We start from the raw sequence: 18179 nt of genomic DNA on the forward strand, positions 1-18179 counted from the left end.
TTATTATTTCTGCAGCCAGCAATATTGTATGGCCTGTTTTTGAGCCTTGAATAATAATCTTTACTGTGTTTCATTATCCGAATGTTAGGAATTGTTAATTCTGCATTTCTCTCTTCTCTTAGGTTGTAAAGAAACAGACCATGAATGTGGGCACTGCTCACAGTGAAGTGAATCCAAATACCCGGGTTATGAACAGCCGTGGGATCTGGCTGTCTTATATCCTGGGAATCGGCTTGCTTCATATCATTCTCTTGAGCATCCCATTCTTCAGTGTGCCAGTGGTATGGACACTCACTAACATTATTCACAATATGGTAAGGCTAGTTGAAATGTTGATAAAGATAATGCTTTTCAGACTGTTCCAAATACTGTATTTAGGCATGCCGAGAGGTTATTGTTTTTTTACCCCCTGGTTTCTATTTTATTTGCATCCTGGTTTCAGAAGATTTAGTACCTTTCTTCCAGTGTTTCAATTTTTTTTCCTCCTCTAAGTCAGTTGCCATAAAATTAAGTTTTAAAAAAGCAGAGGTATGACCTGTACAGTGACCTTGGTGGAAGCATGAAGATAGAATGCTTTAAAATCAGCCTGGACTTCCCGATAAGTCCCAGGCTCGTATGGAATTGTATGGATTTTTTTTCTGTCTTCCTTGTATTGGGGCACCTGACTGAACAAATTAGAATTCTGCTTAGATGATGAAATAGTGCCTTATATCTAAGGCATACTCTGTTCAATTCTATGCACCTTACTTCAGGGTGGTTACTGGCCTTAGAGACGCTTCAGCACAGAATTAACTGAATTATACCAGAGCTAAAAGTGTTAAATTATGAGGACAGGTTGCACAGACTGAGCTTGCATTCCCTTGACTATAGAAGATTAAGGGGTAATCTAGTTGAGGCCTTTAAGATGATTAAAGGATTTGCTTGGGTAGATAGAGAGAAACCATTTCCTGTGGAGGGCAAATCCAGAACATGAGGGCTTAACCTCAAAATTAGAGTTGTGCTGCTCAGGGGTGACGTCAGGAAATTCTTCTTCGCACAAAGGGTAATGGAAATCTGGAACTCTTCCTCCCAAAAAAGTTGACACTATTTCAACATTGCTATTGATAGTTTTTTTTTATATAAAAACTTTTAAGGATATGGAACCAAGGAGTTGAATGGAGTTAAGGTACAAATCAGCTTTAATCTGGTTGAGCGGCAGGACAGGCTCGAGTGGCTGAATGACCTTCTATTCCTATATTTCTATTCTATCTGAAATAGCTGAACTGACTTTCGTGTGCATATTAATGCATTCTGAACTATTCACTTGTTATTGCCTTCATTGCTGAATATTGGTCAGTTTCTTACTTACCCACCAATTCCACCCTTCCCCAACATATACTAAGATTGAAATAGGAGAGGTAATAATGCTGAAACACTTCAACTTCATTATCTGAGCTGTCACTTGAATCGAGGTAACTAACAAATTAATTTGTTGATATTTTCTGTATGCATTCAGGTAGAGCAATAAATGCCATTGTGATTCAATGGAACTTACAGTAAAATAATTCAGAGTATGAATATTTGCTGTCTCTGATCTATTGTTCTGTGAATGCATCATCTTGTATTGATTTTCAAATTTTAGAGTTAAATGTAAGCACTCTATTGGCAGTAATCGATTATAGCATTTTATAGGTTCCATTAGCTTGTGTATTCCTAGCCTAGTTTTTGTTATACCTCCAGGAGTTATTTTATCCTGAAGTTGTGAAAGACACTATTTAAATGCCATTTTTACTTGCCCATTCATGAGCTTTAAATCTCTGCATGTTTGTTCTTTTCATTCACAAGCTCTTTGTACTGTGCCCACATTAACCCAAGGATACTGCACCTTTTCAGTGTTTTGATATCAAGATGTGGAAATATTTGGCGCCTCCTTTCAAGTTTGACAAAGTTGCATGTTCTGGACTGCTGTGCAATTCTTCTCTCCCACTGGCCTTGAAAGAATTTCTCTCAGTTTTACAATTGAAAACTCTACTCTTCTGGCAGTACACTTTTGACAGTCATGTTTCCTGACTGTCTTATGCGCTCTCAACATTTGTGGCCTTTGTTGGTATGCAAAATATGCACTAATGCAGTCTGTCAGTGAAATTTAACATCTGAGAGATTCTCCAGTCTCACTGACCTAGATCAGATTCTAAGTGGGAGGCCAGCCACCGTGGGCTGATTAACTGTCGAAAATTGATGTTCGGCATGTACTTGCTAGCCCTCTCAAATGGCACCCACCAATCCAGCTTGCTGCTGTTGGCATTCTTTTTCTTGCCCTTTCCCTGCAATCAGTGTAGAAAAGCGTCCTTGGAGATCAGATAATGCTGAGGGGCAAACTGGTAGAGACATGACTGCAGGCTGTTGGAGTAGCCCATGCATGTACACACCAGTTGTGTCATCTTGTGCTTCCTAAACATCAAGTCCCTTCAGGGATTTATTCAGGCAATATCTGAAGAAATGTTCAGAAGTGGCTGTTGCTGAGCCTTTTTCCTTGGTTGGCTTAACAGGTATTGGGTGTCTTCACTCACATGTGGCCTTAGTGTACCTGACACAAGCTAATGTTAGGGTGAATTTCAGCCTTATTTGGAAACTGTTGCTTACAGTATCTAGTGATATAGATGCTCATCTTATAAAGGAAACTGTTTTCCTTCTGGCACATCAATTTATTTGGACTTTGATACAGCCTATACTGTAATTGGTGTAGTTGATGTGAATCAGAGCATAAGCTGTTATAATGTTGAGAAGCAGTGTTGTAAATATACTTATCTGCATGAAACTCTTTAAAAGAATGACCAAATTGTGTAAAATTTATATTTTAGCACACAGCCAGCTTTCAGCTTTTAGTGCTGCATTATCTAGGCTTGTAAAGCCAAGGATATTTTGCCTCTCCAGGATATGGCCCAAATACGAAGTTGTCAGCTTATTAAATGGGACAAAATAATATGCCAAATTACTTAAAGCAAAGCATGAGATATGGGTTACTACACTTCTAAGAACTAAATGTATTCTCAGGACCATGCTTCCTTTTAAATGTATTTTTGGACCATGTTTTTAGTCATCCCTCCTATTACTACTCAGTGGCACTTTCATATCTGTAGATTGCATTGCATTTTACATACAAGTAGATAAGTTTGTCTATTTAGGACAAATGGTAACAGAAGATGATAGATGCGATGCTGAAGTTAGAAGAAGGATAGAAATAGCCAGAAGTAATTTTGTGAAGATAAAGGATGTGTTACCAACAAAACTCAAGGAACAAGGAAAATAACTTTTTTACTTCATTCATAGGATGTGGGTGTCGCTGGCTAGGCCAGCGTTTATTACCCATCCCTAATTGCCCTTGTTCAGAGAGCAGTTAAGAGTCAACCTCGTTGCTGTGGGTCTGGAGTCACATGTAGGCCAGACCAGGTAAACAGCAGATCTCCTTCCCTCAAGGACATTAGCAACCAGATAGGTCTTTATGACAAAAACAAAAATAGCTGGAAAAATTCAGTAGATCTGACAGCGTCTGTGGCGAGGAAGTCAGAGTTAACGTTTCGAGTCCATATGACTCTTCATCAGAACTACTTCATCTTCATCAGTTCTGATGAAGAGTCATATGGACTCGAAACGTTAACTCTGTCTTCCTCTCCACAGATGCTGTCAGACCTGCTGAGTTTTTCCGGCTACTTTTGTTTTTTTCAGATTTCCAGCATCCGCAGTATTTTGCTTTTATCTTTATGACAAACAGGTTCGTGGTCATCATCGTACTTTTAATTCCAGATTTTTATTGAATACAAACTTCACCATCTGCCGTGGTGAGATTCAAACTCAGGCCCCCAGAGCATTACTCGTGGCCTCTGGAATGCTAGTACAGTGACAGTACTACTATGCCACTGCGTCCCCGACTTTCCTGTATGCCTCAGAAACCTGGACAATAAATAAGTAAATCTGCCTTTGAAATGTGAACGCTAAAACGTATGCTAAAAATTCCATATACAGACCATAAGACAAATGAAGAGGTGCTTGAAATTGCAGGAGCAAAAAGAACTCTTTAAAAAATAACATCAGAAAAGAAAATATCAGTATTTCGGCCATTTGAGCAGAGCTGAAAAGCCACAGAGATCTCTTCTAGAGGGCAAAGTGGAGGGCAGCAGAAAGAGGGGTCAACCTAGGGGAAGTTGGATGACAGACATCACAGAACGGTTGCAGACAAGCTACAGTAGATGTGTGAGGATGGCACAAGACAGATCAGCGTGACGTACCATGTCAGCAGATGACCTGGTAGGAGTAGCTATAAGCAGCAACAGCACATCAATCTGTGATGATTGCATTCAACTCATCTATCCCAAATCTGTTCAATCTAAACTCAAGTTCTAAACAGTACAGATCCACTGTACTAAATTTGGATTCTTGCTCAGAGGTCCATGCGGTGGAATTTCCACACTTCTCCAGTAGAGGACACTGCTCTGAGCTAATGATTAAGCATTTTAGCATAAATAACAAAAGTGGATTCTACTTTATTCCATTTGTCTTTTATGCTGAACCTCAGAGCTGTCAATGCTTATACGGTGCCAAAAGTGTGTAAGTGTTCTGATCCTGTAAACAAGCGTCACTTGAGGTGGTTACCGCACACATATTTATCCTGAGCCTCTTGTAGTCATTTGATTATTTTTAAAGAAATAGACCCTGGTTTTCTTTGAAGCCTCAACTGTGAACAACAAACTGGGGACAAAGTCTGTTTGAATTTCTGGCGCAAGTGGGTTTTTGTAATAAGGCTGATATGCAGCTCTAACGTGCATTCTCTGAGCCCCAATACACATTGCACAGAGAGCTCATTTGGATTTTTCAAAAATGCTCTGGTTGTTCGCAGATACAATATTTTTTGATGCAAATTCTATTTACCATATTGTGTTGTACTCTAAATGCAGTTTACACTTGTGTTATTTCATTAGTCATCTGTCAATACTACTACATATCTTACAACTTCGTAATAACTGAGTAGAAAATGTTAAAAACAAAAAAACTGCGGATGCTGGAAATCCAAAACAAAAACAGAATTACCTGGAAAAGCTCAGCAGGTCTGGCAGCATCAGCAGAAGAAAAGAGTTGACGTTTCGAGTCCTCATGACCTTTAGTAGAAAATGTTGTCCACCACCTTCCAATTTATTTCCTAATTAGACTTTTTGAGCACACTTTTGAACACATTTTGTAAGAAATCAATGCAAACAGCTTTTTGACTTCACTTTGTCATCGCAATTTCATGTCCCATTATGGATCGGTTTGTCATGTGAATTACCAGGCACCAGTGAGCAACTGTTAGTACGAGACATTTACTTAAGATGATTTCAGATCTGATGGAAAGCAGCATGAAGTGTCATGTGATCACTGAAATCACACCAATTGTTAAGTTTTCTAGGCAATTTCCCCTAGCATTGTTTACAGAGAAGCATGGGTACCAATAGAATTGATGAATTGAAAGTTTGTGACGTGGGGAGACAGTCTGTTAGAAGTGCATGGAAGAGGGTTTTTTAAAAATCCATTCATGGGATGTGGGCTTCGCTGGCTGGGCCAGCATTTATTGTCCATCCCTAGTGCCCTTGAGAAATGGTGGTGAGCTGCCTTCTTGAACCGCTGCAGTCCATGTGGTGTAGGTACACCCACAGTGCTGTTAGGAAGGGAGTTCCAGGATTTTGACCCAGGAACAGTGATATATTTCCAAGTTAGGGTGGCGAGTGACTTGGAGGGGAACTTCCAGGCGCTGGTGTTCCCATCTATCTGCCGCCCTTGTCCTTCCAGATGGCATTGGTCGTGGGTTTGGAAAGTGCTGTCTAAGGAGCCTTGGTGACAGTATATGCATGCACTGAGGGATGAAATGAAGATACGTGGTTAGAAAAAGTCAAAAATGTTTGATGAGCATGAGAATAACATTGAATAGCACAGCATAATGGTAAATATTGAGGTGAAAAATGGGGGTGCTCCTGAAACTTGAGTGGAAGGCAAGATTGAGGTTACTGAGAAAGAGAGGAGTATGGAGGCAGTCATTGCATGACAAGATGTATGTTGTATTAATTGTAGGGATAATGTGGTAGAGTGGTGAAAAAGTAAGGAGGTTGCTTGTTGTCCCTAACTAATTGAGAAAATCACTCTTGCTAGGAACATATTTAAAATGGATGTGTTTGATGCAAGACTCTTGTTCATGTCGATAGGTTACAGCTAACAGGAGGTGAATTGTGAACAAAGGATATCTAATGGAGATAATGTATCTGGATTTTTAGTCTTTGTGTTTGTATTTATTATGAGAAGACTTATGCACTGAATTGAGAAGAATTGAGTCCACTAACACCTTTCCAGATTTTAAAATTAAGTTAAAATATTTATTAACAAAATGAAAATAAAATAAACCCACGCAAGATTACAGTTACACGGTTATTTAGCCTTAATTCCCAAGATTCTTAGTTAGCAGGCTCCCAACTACATACCCCCTTTAAGGCAACAGTCCAAAATAGATTTGAAATTATAAAATCAACCCAGCAAGGCTTACCACAGCGCCCACTGAACAGTGGAATTCCGAAGTAACTGTGGTTACTGGACACAGCAGACTTCTAATGTGGCTGGAGGCTTTTTCTTAAGGACTGCTTCCCACGGTGTACCTTTCTATATCACATGGCTGCACACCCCCTACATAGCCTTCCATCCCTCTTTATAATGTTTTCTCTCTTTAATCAGTAAATTCCATTGTTGTACAGGCCTTTGGAAACTTACTTTTCCCATAATATAAAACATTTTCATGATGTCAATATGGCATCTTTTTGGGAAAAATAAACATAACTTTGCCCTATTTATCTTGTTAGTTGTAAATATCCCACCATCCCTTTGAAACCCAAACACATTCCACTTATCTTAAAACGCAAATTTCATTCGCACCTTATCTGTGGACCCCTCATCCTATCTTGTCCATCTCCATTTCAAAAGTCTGCTTTAAACCTAACTCTTTTGATTTCAACCTTGCAGTCTATCTGATTCTAATTCAATTAAATCAGCCACACAGAACCATCCACACTCTCACCCATAAGCCTACAATAATATTATGAAAAATATTATAGTTTTGTGACACAGACCAACACAAAGGTGCAGCTGGAGATGGAAAAGGGCTATGTACTGGGGAAGGAAGGGTTGTAGTGATTTTTGGACCTCCACTTAATATCTGGAATGTGGAAGCGAATAAATTGCTATGACCACAGCAGATGTTAACTGCTGCACAAACCAAACCTCAGAGGGAAAGTTGGCTTAGGGGCCATACCTTTTTTTGTATTCTGAAAATGAGAAGAAAATGTATTGATCTCAGCAGCAAGAAATCCAGTAACATTTCTGGGATTTTAAAAATTAAAAGTTTTATTAACAAGAATAAAAGAATACTTAAGCACACAAGTTGCACAGTTAATCTTGCAAAACATTCCCAAAAAAGACTCCCTACTTGATCAGACCCACAAGTAAACACCTTCCACTCCACGTTTGCAGTTCACTTCAGGCAGACAGGATGAGTCTCGTGCACCCAGTGCTTTTTGATGCTGTGGCAGAGGAGGAGAGGAACTGGCAGAGGATGGCCCAGGCTCAGGGGCAGCAGTGGCCAGGCAGCTTAGGATGCTGAAAATCCAGTAATATTACCCAAGGCAAACTACTGTAGCTTTAATAAAGGCATACCTCATGACTTCTTAAGCTCACTCCCACTCTATAGCGGAAATCCAAAGCTTCAGAACAAGACTGCTTTTTGCAGCCCAAGACTTTTCTGGCTTGACTGGATGGCTTATTCAAACTTCATCTTCTGCCCAGAGATAAAACCAAAAAAACTACGGATGCTGGAAATCCAAAACGAAAACAGAATTACCTGGAAAAACTCAGCAGGTCTGGCAGCATCGGCGGAGAAGAAAAGAGTTGACGTTTCGAGTCCTCATGACCCTTCGACAGAACTTGAGTTCGAGTCCAGGAAAGAGCTGAAATATAAGCTGGTTTAAGGTGTGTGTGTGGGGGGCGGAGAGATAGAGAGACAGAGAGGTGGAGGGGGTTGGTGTGGTTGTAGGGACAAACAAGCAGTGATAGAAGCAGATCATCAAAAGATGTCAACGACAATAGTACAATAGAACACATAGGTGTTAAAGTTAAAGTTGGTGATATTATCTAAACGAATGTGCTAATTAAGAATGGATGGTAGGGCACTCAAGGTATAGCTCTAGTGGGGGTGGGGAGAGCATAAAAGATGTAAACAAAATAAATAAATATTTTTTTTTTCCTTTTTTTATAATGGAAATAGGTGGGAAAAGGAAAATCTATATAATTTATTGGAAAAAAAAAGAAAAGGAAGGGGGAAACAGAAAGGGGGTGGGGATGGGGGAGGGAGCTCACGACCTAAAGTTGTTGAATTCAATATTCAGTCCGGAAGGCTGTAAAGTGCATAGTCGGAAGATGAGGTGTTGTTCCTCCAGTTTGCGTTGGGCTTCACTGGAACAATGCAGCAAGCCAAGGACAGACATGTAGGCAAGAGAGCAGGGTGGAGTGTTAAAATGGCAAGCGACAGGGAGGTTTGGGTCATTCTTGCGGACAGACTGCAGGTGTTCTGCAAAGCAGTCGCCCAGTTTACGTTTGGTCTCTCCAATGTAGAGGAGACCACATTGGGAGCAACGAATGCAGTAGACTAAGTTGGGGGAAATGCAAGTGAAATGCTGCTTCACTTGAAAGGAGTGTTTGGGTCCTTGGACGGTGAGGAGAGAGGAAGTGAAGGGGCAGGTATTGCATCTTTTGCGTGGGCATGATGCTGAACTCTTCTTCCGCCGTCTTCGTCTCCGGGCTCACTTCTTTGGGCAGGAGTCCTTTCCCAGTTCAACGGATCCTTTTACCCATCTCCAATATTCTCCCTCCACCTGGACCCCTCCCTCTGGATTCTTACCTTCTCTTGATCTTTTCATTGAGAACTGTCGGCGCGACATTAGTCGTCTCAATTTCTCTGCTCCTCTCACCCATTCTAACCTGTCTCTCTCTGAACTTACTGCACTCCATTCTCTCAGGTCCAACCCTGACATTGTCATCAAACCCGCTGACAAGGGTGGTGCTGTTGTTGTCTGGCGCACTGACCTCTACCTCGCGGAGGCTGAGCGTCAACTCTCCTATCTCTCCCTGGACCATGACCCCACCACTGAACATCAAGCCATTGTTTCCAGGACTGTCACTGACCTCATCTCCTCTGGGGATCTCCCTCCCACAGCTTCCAACCTGATAGTCGCCCAACCTCGGACAGCCCGCTTCTATCTCCTACCCAAAATCCACAAACAGAACTGCCCCAGTAGACCGATCGTCTCAGCTTGCTCCTGCCCCACAGAACTCATTTCTCGTTATCTTGACTCCCTTCTCTCTCCCCTTGTCCAGTCCCTTCCCACCTACATCCGTGATTCCTCTGACACCTTACGTCACATCAACAATTTCCAGTTCCCTGGCCCCAACCGCTTCCTCTTCACCATGGACGTCCAATCCCTCTACACCTCCATCCCCCACCAGGATGGTCTGAGGGCCCTTAGCTTTTTCCTCGAACAGAGGCCCGAACAATCCCCATCCGCCACTACTCTCCTCCGTCTGGCTGAACTTGTTCTCACGCTGAACAATTTCTCCTTCAACTCCTCTCACTTCCTCCAAATAAAAGGTGTGGCTATGGGTACCCGCATGGGCCCCAGCTATGCCTGTCTCTTTATGGGGTATGTGGAACATTCCTTGTTGCAGTCCTACTCCGGCCCCCTTCCACAACTCTTTCTCCGGTACATCGATAATTGCTTCGGTGCCGCTTCATGCTCTCGTCGGGACTTGGAAAAATTTATTAATTTTGCTTCCAATCTCCACCCCTCCATCATTTTCACATGGTCCATCTCTGACACTTCCCTTCCCTTCCTTGACCTCTCTGTCTCAATCTCTGGTGATAGACTATCCACCAATATCCATTACAAACCCACCGACTCCCACAGCTATCTCGACTACAGCTCCTCACACCCCGCTTCCTGTAAGGACTCCATCCCATTCTCTCAGTTCCTTCGCCTCCATCGCATCTGTTCCGATGATGCTACCTTCAAAAACAGTTCCTCTGACATGTCCTCCTTCTTCCTTAACCGAGGTTTTCCACCCACGGTCGTTGACAGGGCCTTCAACCGTGTCCGGCCCATCTCCCGTGCATCCGCCCTCACGCCTTCTCCTCCCTCCCAGAAACATGATAGGGTCCCCCTTGTCCTCACTTATCACCCCACCAGCCTCCGCATTCAAAGGATCATCCTCCGCCATTTCCGCCAACTCCAGCATGATGCCACCACCAAACACATCTTCCCTTCAACCCCCCCCGATCGGCATTCCGTAGGGATCGCTCCCTCCGGGACACCCTGGTCCACTCCTCTATCACCCCCTACTCCTCAACCCCCTCCTATGGCACAACCCCATGCCCACGCAAAAGATGCAACACCTGCCCCTTCACTTCCTCTCTCCTCACCGTCCAAGGACCCAAACACTCCTTTCAAGTGAAGCAGCATTTCACTTGCATTTCCCCCAACTTAGTCTACTGCATTTGTTGCTCCCAATGTGGTCTCCTCTACATTGGAGAGACCAAACGTAAGCTGGGCGACCGCTTTGCAGAACACCTGCGGTCTGTCCGCAAGAATGACCCAAACCTCCCTGTCGCTTGCCATTTTAACACTCCACCCTGCTCTCTTGCCCACATGTCTGTCCTTGGCTTGCTGCATTGTTCCAGTGAAGCCCAACGCAAACTGGAGGAACAACACCTCATCTTCCGACTAGGGACTTTACAGCCTTCCGGACTGAATATTGAATTCAACAACTTTAGGTCGTGAGCTCCCTCCCCCATCCCCACCCCCTTTCTGTTTCCCCCTTCTTTTTTTTTCCAATAAATTATAAAGATTTTCCTTTTCCCACCTATTTCCATTATTAAAAAAAAAACCCACTAGAGCTATACCTTGAGTGCCCTACCATCCATTCTTAATTAGCACATTCGTTTAGATAATATCACCAACTTTAACTTTAACACCTATGTGTTCTATTGTACTATTGTCGTTGACATCTTTTGATGATCTGCTTCTATCACTGCTTGTTTGTCCCTACAACCACACCAACCCCCTCCACCTCTCTGTCTCTCTATCTCTCCGCCCCCCACACACACACCTTAAACCAGCTTATATTTCAGCTCTTTCCTGGACTCGAACTCAAGTTCTGTCGAAGGGTCATGAGGACTCGAAACGTCAACTCTTTTCTTCTCCGCTGATGCTGCCAGACCTGCTGAGTTTTTCCAGGTAATTCTGTTTTTGTTTTAAAATGTAACATCTGTTTACCTATGGAACTTCAAGAAGCAAACATGCTTCTTGTCACTTCTGACTTCCCTTTGATATTCAAACGAACTCTCAACTTATCTAAAAATGCAAATGTTAGGTTTGAGGTACAAGGTTGAATCTAACGTCTGTATCCTTTTATATCTTAAACCTCCCAGACAACCTGTCTTCTAGTAGCTTTTCCCCAGCTATTTTTAAATCATTTACACGCGCGCGCACACACAGACACACACACGTGCAGCTTTCTTCACAGAATAACGCAATATTCCCCAAAAATATTTTAAAAATCCATTTTCACAAAATGAAGTACAGTAGTAGTAAATGAGTTGATAAAATGTGGCTAGGTGAAGGCTGTAATGGAGATTGGTGTCCATCTGGACAAGTGGGTGTGCTAAGTGATGGATGTGGGTAAATAGATGGTTTGCACATTACAGTCATGAAGATGTGTATGCAATGAAGTGCTCCTTGACCAAGATAGGATTTCAGTGTGTTTACAGAATATTCACAAAGTATGTAGTAAATGTGAAGCTGGGATGTTGAAAGGGAAAATCAATTACTGAGATTACTTGAGAATATTTGAGTACAAATAGTTTTTCTTTAAAAATCCATTGTGGTCTAGTGAGTAAAAACACTGCTTAGTATACTATTCAGTCATACAGACTGAAAGGCCTTGGGTTCAAATGGATCTGTATAATTCAGACCATCCCACCCTTTAAAAGGACATGGAAACGTTGGGAGAATTTCGGGGGGGGCAATAACAACAATGGTTCTGTGATTTAAGGCTGTAATTTAGGGAGAGATTCGAGAATACTTTGGTTGTTAAACTCTTGTTTTCAATCACTAATGTATTCAGATCTTCAAAATGGTGAGAGGCATGGATAATGTAAGCTTGTGCCCACTAATTTATAACTACTTGCATATGTGTTGCTGCCTTTAATGTAGAATTTATATACAACCAACTTAACGCAGCCATAAATGGATGCTGAGCCAAAGGAGGAGAGATTATAATGTGTAACCAAAAGCTTTATCAAAGAGTAGGTTTAAGGTGGGTCTTAAAAGGAAAGAGGAGGCTAGAAGGATCTAACGAGGGAATTCAGAACTTGGTGCTTGGCTGCCAGTGGTGGGGTGAAGGGATGGGGAAATGCATAAAAGACCAGAATCAGAGTTTGCGAGAGGGTTTACACAGTTACAGAAATAGGGAGGAGTGAAGCCATGAAAAGATTTGAACATGAAGATGAGAACCTTTACTTTGAGCTTTTGGTAGTCCGGTCAAGAGACCAAAAGTGGGGGAGTAGGATTGGAAACGGGCAGCAGAAATATAGATGAACTGGTTTATTAAAGGGAGGATGAGTGGAGTATTGCACGTCTGGAGGTAACAGTCAACACAGGTCAGGTTTGTCTTTAGCCTTATGTTGATAGCCTCTGTGATCAAATGGCCTGCAGATGCTCTTTAGCCTTATAAATGGTGAGTAATCACCTGGGTGGAATACCAGGTTGCCATTAGCACTTGAACTGTTCCCCAGTATAAACCTTTGTCTTTAGGAGAGGAGAAAAGTTTGCATCCTAAATGAGTACTCGTGCAGCAACTGGGCCAACCGCATTGTAAAATATAAGATTATAAGAAATAGGAGCAGGGGTAGGTACTCGGCTCTTCAAGCCTGCTCGCCATTCAGTAAGATCATGACTGATCTGATTAAGGCCTAAAACCACTTTCCTGCCTGCCCCTCACAACCTTTGACTCCTTTTGTCAATCAAAAATCTGTCCAACTCTGCCTTGAATATGTTCAGTATCAAATATGCTGATCCACGCTGATGGATTCAATGAAATTGACTTTGAAATATTTTATAATTTTGTGGTGAGATATTTATGGAATTAATGTCCCTAATCCAAGAGGCCTCATACCTTCCAAAGTTATAGACAGAATAATGAACCGATAGCATCCGCTAATTTATTAAAATGTGGAAGCTGCTAAGGCCAACAGACTTGGGAAGCATTTTACGAATTCTACTGGATATTTTTTGAACTGAAACACTAATATCTTGTTGTATAATGGTGTTATTGCCTGCTGTCTCAGGATAGGTTTGCCTAAATTTTAGTATTTGCTGTAAACTGAATTCAAGGAATGTTCTGCTATTAGCATGGTCAAAGCATTAAATGTGTCTGTGTAAATATTTTCCCTTCTGTCTCCAGGGGATGTACATATTCCTGCACACTGTAAAGGGAACACCATTTGAAACTCCAGACCAAGGAAAGGCACGGCTGCTGACACACTGGGAGCAGATGGATTATGGAGTGCAGTTTACAGCCTCACGCAAATTCCTCACAATCACACCTATTATCTTGTGAGTCTGAGAAGTAACTATTGAAGACTGAGTCAGCCCAAGGAACAGTGACCAATGTGGCACTTGCGAATTTATCTTCCTTTTATCATAGACTTTGTAATGCATCATCCCTGAAAAATAATAGGAAACTTCCCTTCCTTTCCACCACCTCCATGGTTTGATGTACAAAGTCCATCTTTTATGATCCTGAGCTGTACGCTTCAGAAAACTACCAACTTCTGGTACAGCCAGAGCACTTTTGGGGTTCCTACAATTTGCTTCACACAGCTATCAAGCTAGAAGGATTGGGGGTGGGTGGTGGAATTTGGCCAAGATTCCCCTTATTGGTAGTTACCTATGATCTCTGGAACTCCCTCGTAAAATTACACAGTGACCTTTTGGTTGTAATAGCCTCCAAGATCAAATAATCTGGCAATGCTGCCTAGTATTCAACATGTCGAGCCATTGGAGGACTGTTCTCACCCACAGCACCACATAAATCACTGCCTTCAGGAGAAATAAGGGGAGATAAAAAGTTCAAGAAAATTGTTTAATTATTGGCTCTGCTGTTGATATGTTTAAATATTTGTACAAAATTTAAAAATTATAAGCAAGCAATTTAGCAAAAATGTAAAACCATATGAGTTGTCAAAATTTAGAATCTTTTTGGTGTTAGAATCCAAAAATCTAAGTAAACATTAGCTTTTGGCTTCGTTGTGAAAATGCTGCAGAGCCTTCAGGAAGATTTTGATGCTTTTTTTTTGTCTCTTTTTATTTCAACAACAGGTATTTTCTTACCAGTTTTTACACAAAATACGACAAGTTACATTTTGTTATAAATACAGTTTCGCTGATGAGCGTCCTCATCCCAAAGCTGCCTCAACTTCATGGAGTCAGAATCTTTGGCATCAACAAGTACTGAATACAACATTATGACCAGTGTGAAAGAAAACACTTTTGGAACAACCATCAGCAGCAAGGACACATCATGTTCAGATATTATGACTTATACCCCGCACTCTATAATCTCTTATCATGGACTTTTTATTATGAGTAGTACATTTCTGAATGAAGCAGCTCATGTTGGTTGCTCAGGTATCACATTAAATATTTGCAGTGCTCGGAATAGAAAGCCTGCTTTTTCGTTTACTGCCTATAGATCCTATTCTCCCAGACAATATTTTTGATGCCTTGATTGCCATATTAAGTAAGGAGACTTTGGTATTGTAGACATTTAGTTGATACAGTGTGTGAATTTTGCTGTCTATTGTGACCAAACGGATGTAAAAGTATCACATGTAAATACTGTAATGAAATTAGATTTATGAAGGTATGCTGTTTGATATTTGCAGAAGATTTGTTTTCAGTGTCACAATGGAAGCAGTTGCTGAAGGCCATAATATCAGTACATTTATGTGCATGTTCCAATATGGCAGGATTAGGTGTCCTTCACTATATTGAGGTACTTGGAAACATGGTCTATATGGCTTAGTGTAGCCTCTTTGAAGAAACAGTGCTGGTCTTACTGTGCATTTTTAATTACTATCTTTTGCAGATAATTTTTATTTATTTTGTTTTCTTTTCCTCTATCTCATATATGTTCAGTGTTGTGTGGGTGGAAAAATTTACTTGGGAGAATGTAAACACTAATGAGGATGTGTTTTGAAGCACAACTTATGAATGTTTGATTTAAAAAGGTGTTTTTTGGATTTTTTTTAAAGCATATAAAGTGTTAAATAATAGATCCTGTGTGTTAAACGAGGGCAGTAATTGAGGCTGGGCACTTAAATTCGTCTACCCAGGACTTATTGTATGGAATCTCAGAATGTGATTTTTTTTTTAACATTCAAAAACAAATCAGGATGTTAATTGTTGGAATACTGCAAAACATCAGCAATCATGCAATTTTCCTGTGTTTGCCACGTTGCCTAACTTTGTTCCTTTCTTAACAAATGTAATTTTGGTTATCTGTACCTGGTCTGTTGTTCTGTCAGAGTATATTGTAATTTGACTGGCTGAAGAAATGTGTTTGAATTTCATCTGATTTTTATTGGATGGTAGCGATGTACCTGACTTTTATATTTTTTTTTATATTCCTGCTGCACACTTGAAATTGCTGACCTTGTACCGCTGGTCCTTGCAGTCTGCTAGGACTACAAAAAATCATAGCACTGAGAGTCATGATTTTAAGCAATAACATATGAAGACATGTACCATAGCAAGGGATTGAAGATATGTCTGCGTGATTGAGGCCTTGGCTATAGTGGGTAAAATTGCTGAACTTTACTCTTAGGAATTGGGCTTTGAAGCCAGCTCATGCTGGTGGGAGGAAAGAACTCAATTTAAATTTTGAAATCTCGGCCTCATTCCTAAGATTGTAAAGCTGCTTGTTTGGAGCAATTTGGCAAAGTCCGTCGGGGTCAAGAAGTTAACTGAACTGGGAAATGCTATTGTAGTGATGCAGTTGGAGTTAAAACACATTGCTGCGACTTCAATGAACATCTGATTTGTGCCATCCCTAATCTAGGAGTGCCTGATGCTGGTGCAGGATGTTTTAGGAAATGTGAAGTATTATTTTTCCCAATGGTGTTAGACAAAAAAGTTATCAGCCACTCAACCGATTGGTTCAGTGTGTTTACATAGTGAATAACTGAGCCATATGGGTCAGGAAGGAGGGTGAGGCCAGGAACGTGTCCTCTTTTTAATTCCTATCGAGTTAGCTAACTGTTGCTAGGACAGAGGTAGAGGCCCATGATTGGTCTAATTGCCTCTGGCTTATAGAGGAGAAAATCAATCTGTTTGTAAACATTGTCCAACAACCATCCTCTTTTGGAATTGTGTGGATGTTGGAAGAGAAGATGATTGAACTCTGCTGAAATTTCCCCTTATCACTGAACAAATCATTCTGAAGGCTTACATATGAATAACTAGGAACAAAAACAGGAACTGGTGGAAATATTCATGACTATGCACTGGGCATCTGGACAAGCTACTGGTCTGTTGAACTGTACACCAGCAAAGAGTTGATGGTTTTGGTGGAATGATGGAGTAGAGCAATTAGCATGGGAAGGAGGGAACTAGAGAGCAAATAAACCAGTTTTCATTCCCATCCTTAATTCCCTGCTGAGGTACACACACAAATATGTTACTACTTTTCAATTAGACCTTCAAACTGTTGAAAAATCCTGATTTTTAAAGAAATCTGCCATTTATTTGTCTTTAAAAAGTTATGCTTACACTGGGAAGAGTATCCTGTGGTCAGGAGCCAACGTGGAATTGTCTACCAGTATAACCGAATGAGAAGAATACTCCATTATTGGCAATAATTGAAAGTTTACACTTTTTAATATTGAAATTTAATCATAATCCTCTTTCTTGCACTATTATTCAATTGTAGAAGAAATGCTAAAGTTGCACTTTTTTAAAATGTTTACAAATGGACACCAGTCTTCTGCAGTGGAAAGGAAGAGGAAAACAATCGGACTACAGACTCGCATTAAAAGTCCAGTGCAAAATTGGACAATGTTCCTCAAATCAATTGAAATTAAAACTGAAACACATTACTTATCAAACAAGTTAAAACAATTTCAGCAGTTAACCGTGTCACTGCGTTGGTCCTACAGAAGCACAAATTACGAGTGCAGTCCTGATTTTTTGACTATTCCTGAATTCTGTCTTTGGAATTTTATTCACAAAATGTTACTGGACTTGATTTGTGTCAAGTTGTCCAAATTCACTGGAAGGGTGTGCCAGTGGAAAGGTTAACCTGCTGTAATCAGGAATTGTTAAACATTTTAAAATATTGCTTTACTATACTAATCTGATGCCTTGTACAAGATTAAAGCCTTGAATTTATAGATTTTTGAATGCTGGTAAATAAAGACACCATGGAAGGCTGCTTTTTATAGTATTTTGAGGGGTTCTGGATTGTCAAAAAGTAACAAAACTTTGTGAAGTACAGTATATTTTTTTTTTGTTTAACTTACAACTTCCACTTTCAGCTTATATCTTAAATAAATGGTCATGGGTGATGGGTTGGTGCTGATGCAGTATCAGTGCTACCCCCACCCCACCCCCAAAGTAGCAAATGTGAGAATTGATGGGGTGATGCAAGGTCAGGACAACCCAGGGTCAGATACCTGCACTATTTTTATAGTGGCTGTAAGAGGTACGAATACCAAAACTATTTTGGTGGAATCTGAATTAAATATGTGCCAGGCTGGGCCTTTTGAATTTTATACCAGTCTATCGGTTGTGATATTAACCATTGAAGAATTATTTGCATTGGGGACTAGTGTGTTTGTGTATTTGAGCATCTTGTAAATAAGAGTTAATTTAGCATCTGGTTGCAAAAGGATCCTGTAAGCCAACTGCCCTTTTGCAACCAGATGTTTTTCATCTAGATCTTTGTAAGAAAGTGTGAATAATATTTTTATTACTCCTTTGTACAGTATTCTGATATTTAATAAAGATCAGTATTCATGTAAA

At 40.7% G+C, this 18179-nt stretch overlaps 1 protein-coding gene across 6 annotated transcripts in view; it reads left to right on the forward strand.

Annotated features, from left to right (window-relative positions):
• Window positions 1-18179, forward strand: part of LOC121269090 (ORM1-like protein 3) — a 50949-nt gene extending 32770 nt beyond the window's left edge. For 4 of the 6 annotated variants that reach the window (XM_041173544.1, XM_041173538.1, XM_041173539.1 and 1 more), the window contains 3 exons: window positions 123-314; window positions 13561-13712; window positions 14478-18179. In XM_041173544.1, coding sequence (XP_041029478.1) covers window positions 141-314; window positions 13561-13712; window positions 14478-14613 — 462 coding nt within the window. In that variant the 5' untranslated portion in view covers window positions 123-140 and the 3' untranslated portion in view covers window positions 14614-18179. The remainder of the gene's footprint in view (window positions 1-122; window positions 315-13560; window positions 13713-14477) is intronic. The other 2 variants (XM_041173542.1, XM_041173543.1) reach the window with 1 other exon arrangement.

This window comes from Carcharodon carcharias, chromosome 23 (assembly GCF_017639515.1).
Source record: "Carcharodon carcharias isolate sCarCar2 chromosome 23, sCarCar2.pri, whole genome shotgun sequence".
NCBI lineage: Eukaryota > Metazoa > Chordata > Chondrichthyes > Lamniformes > Lamnidae > Carcharodon > Carcharodon carcharias.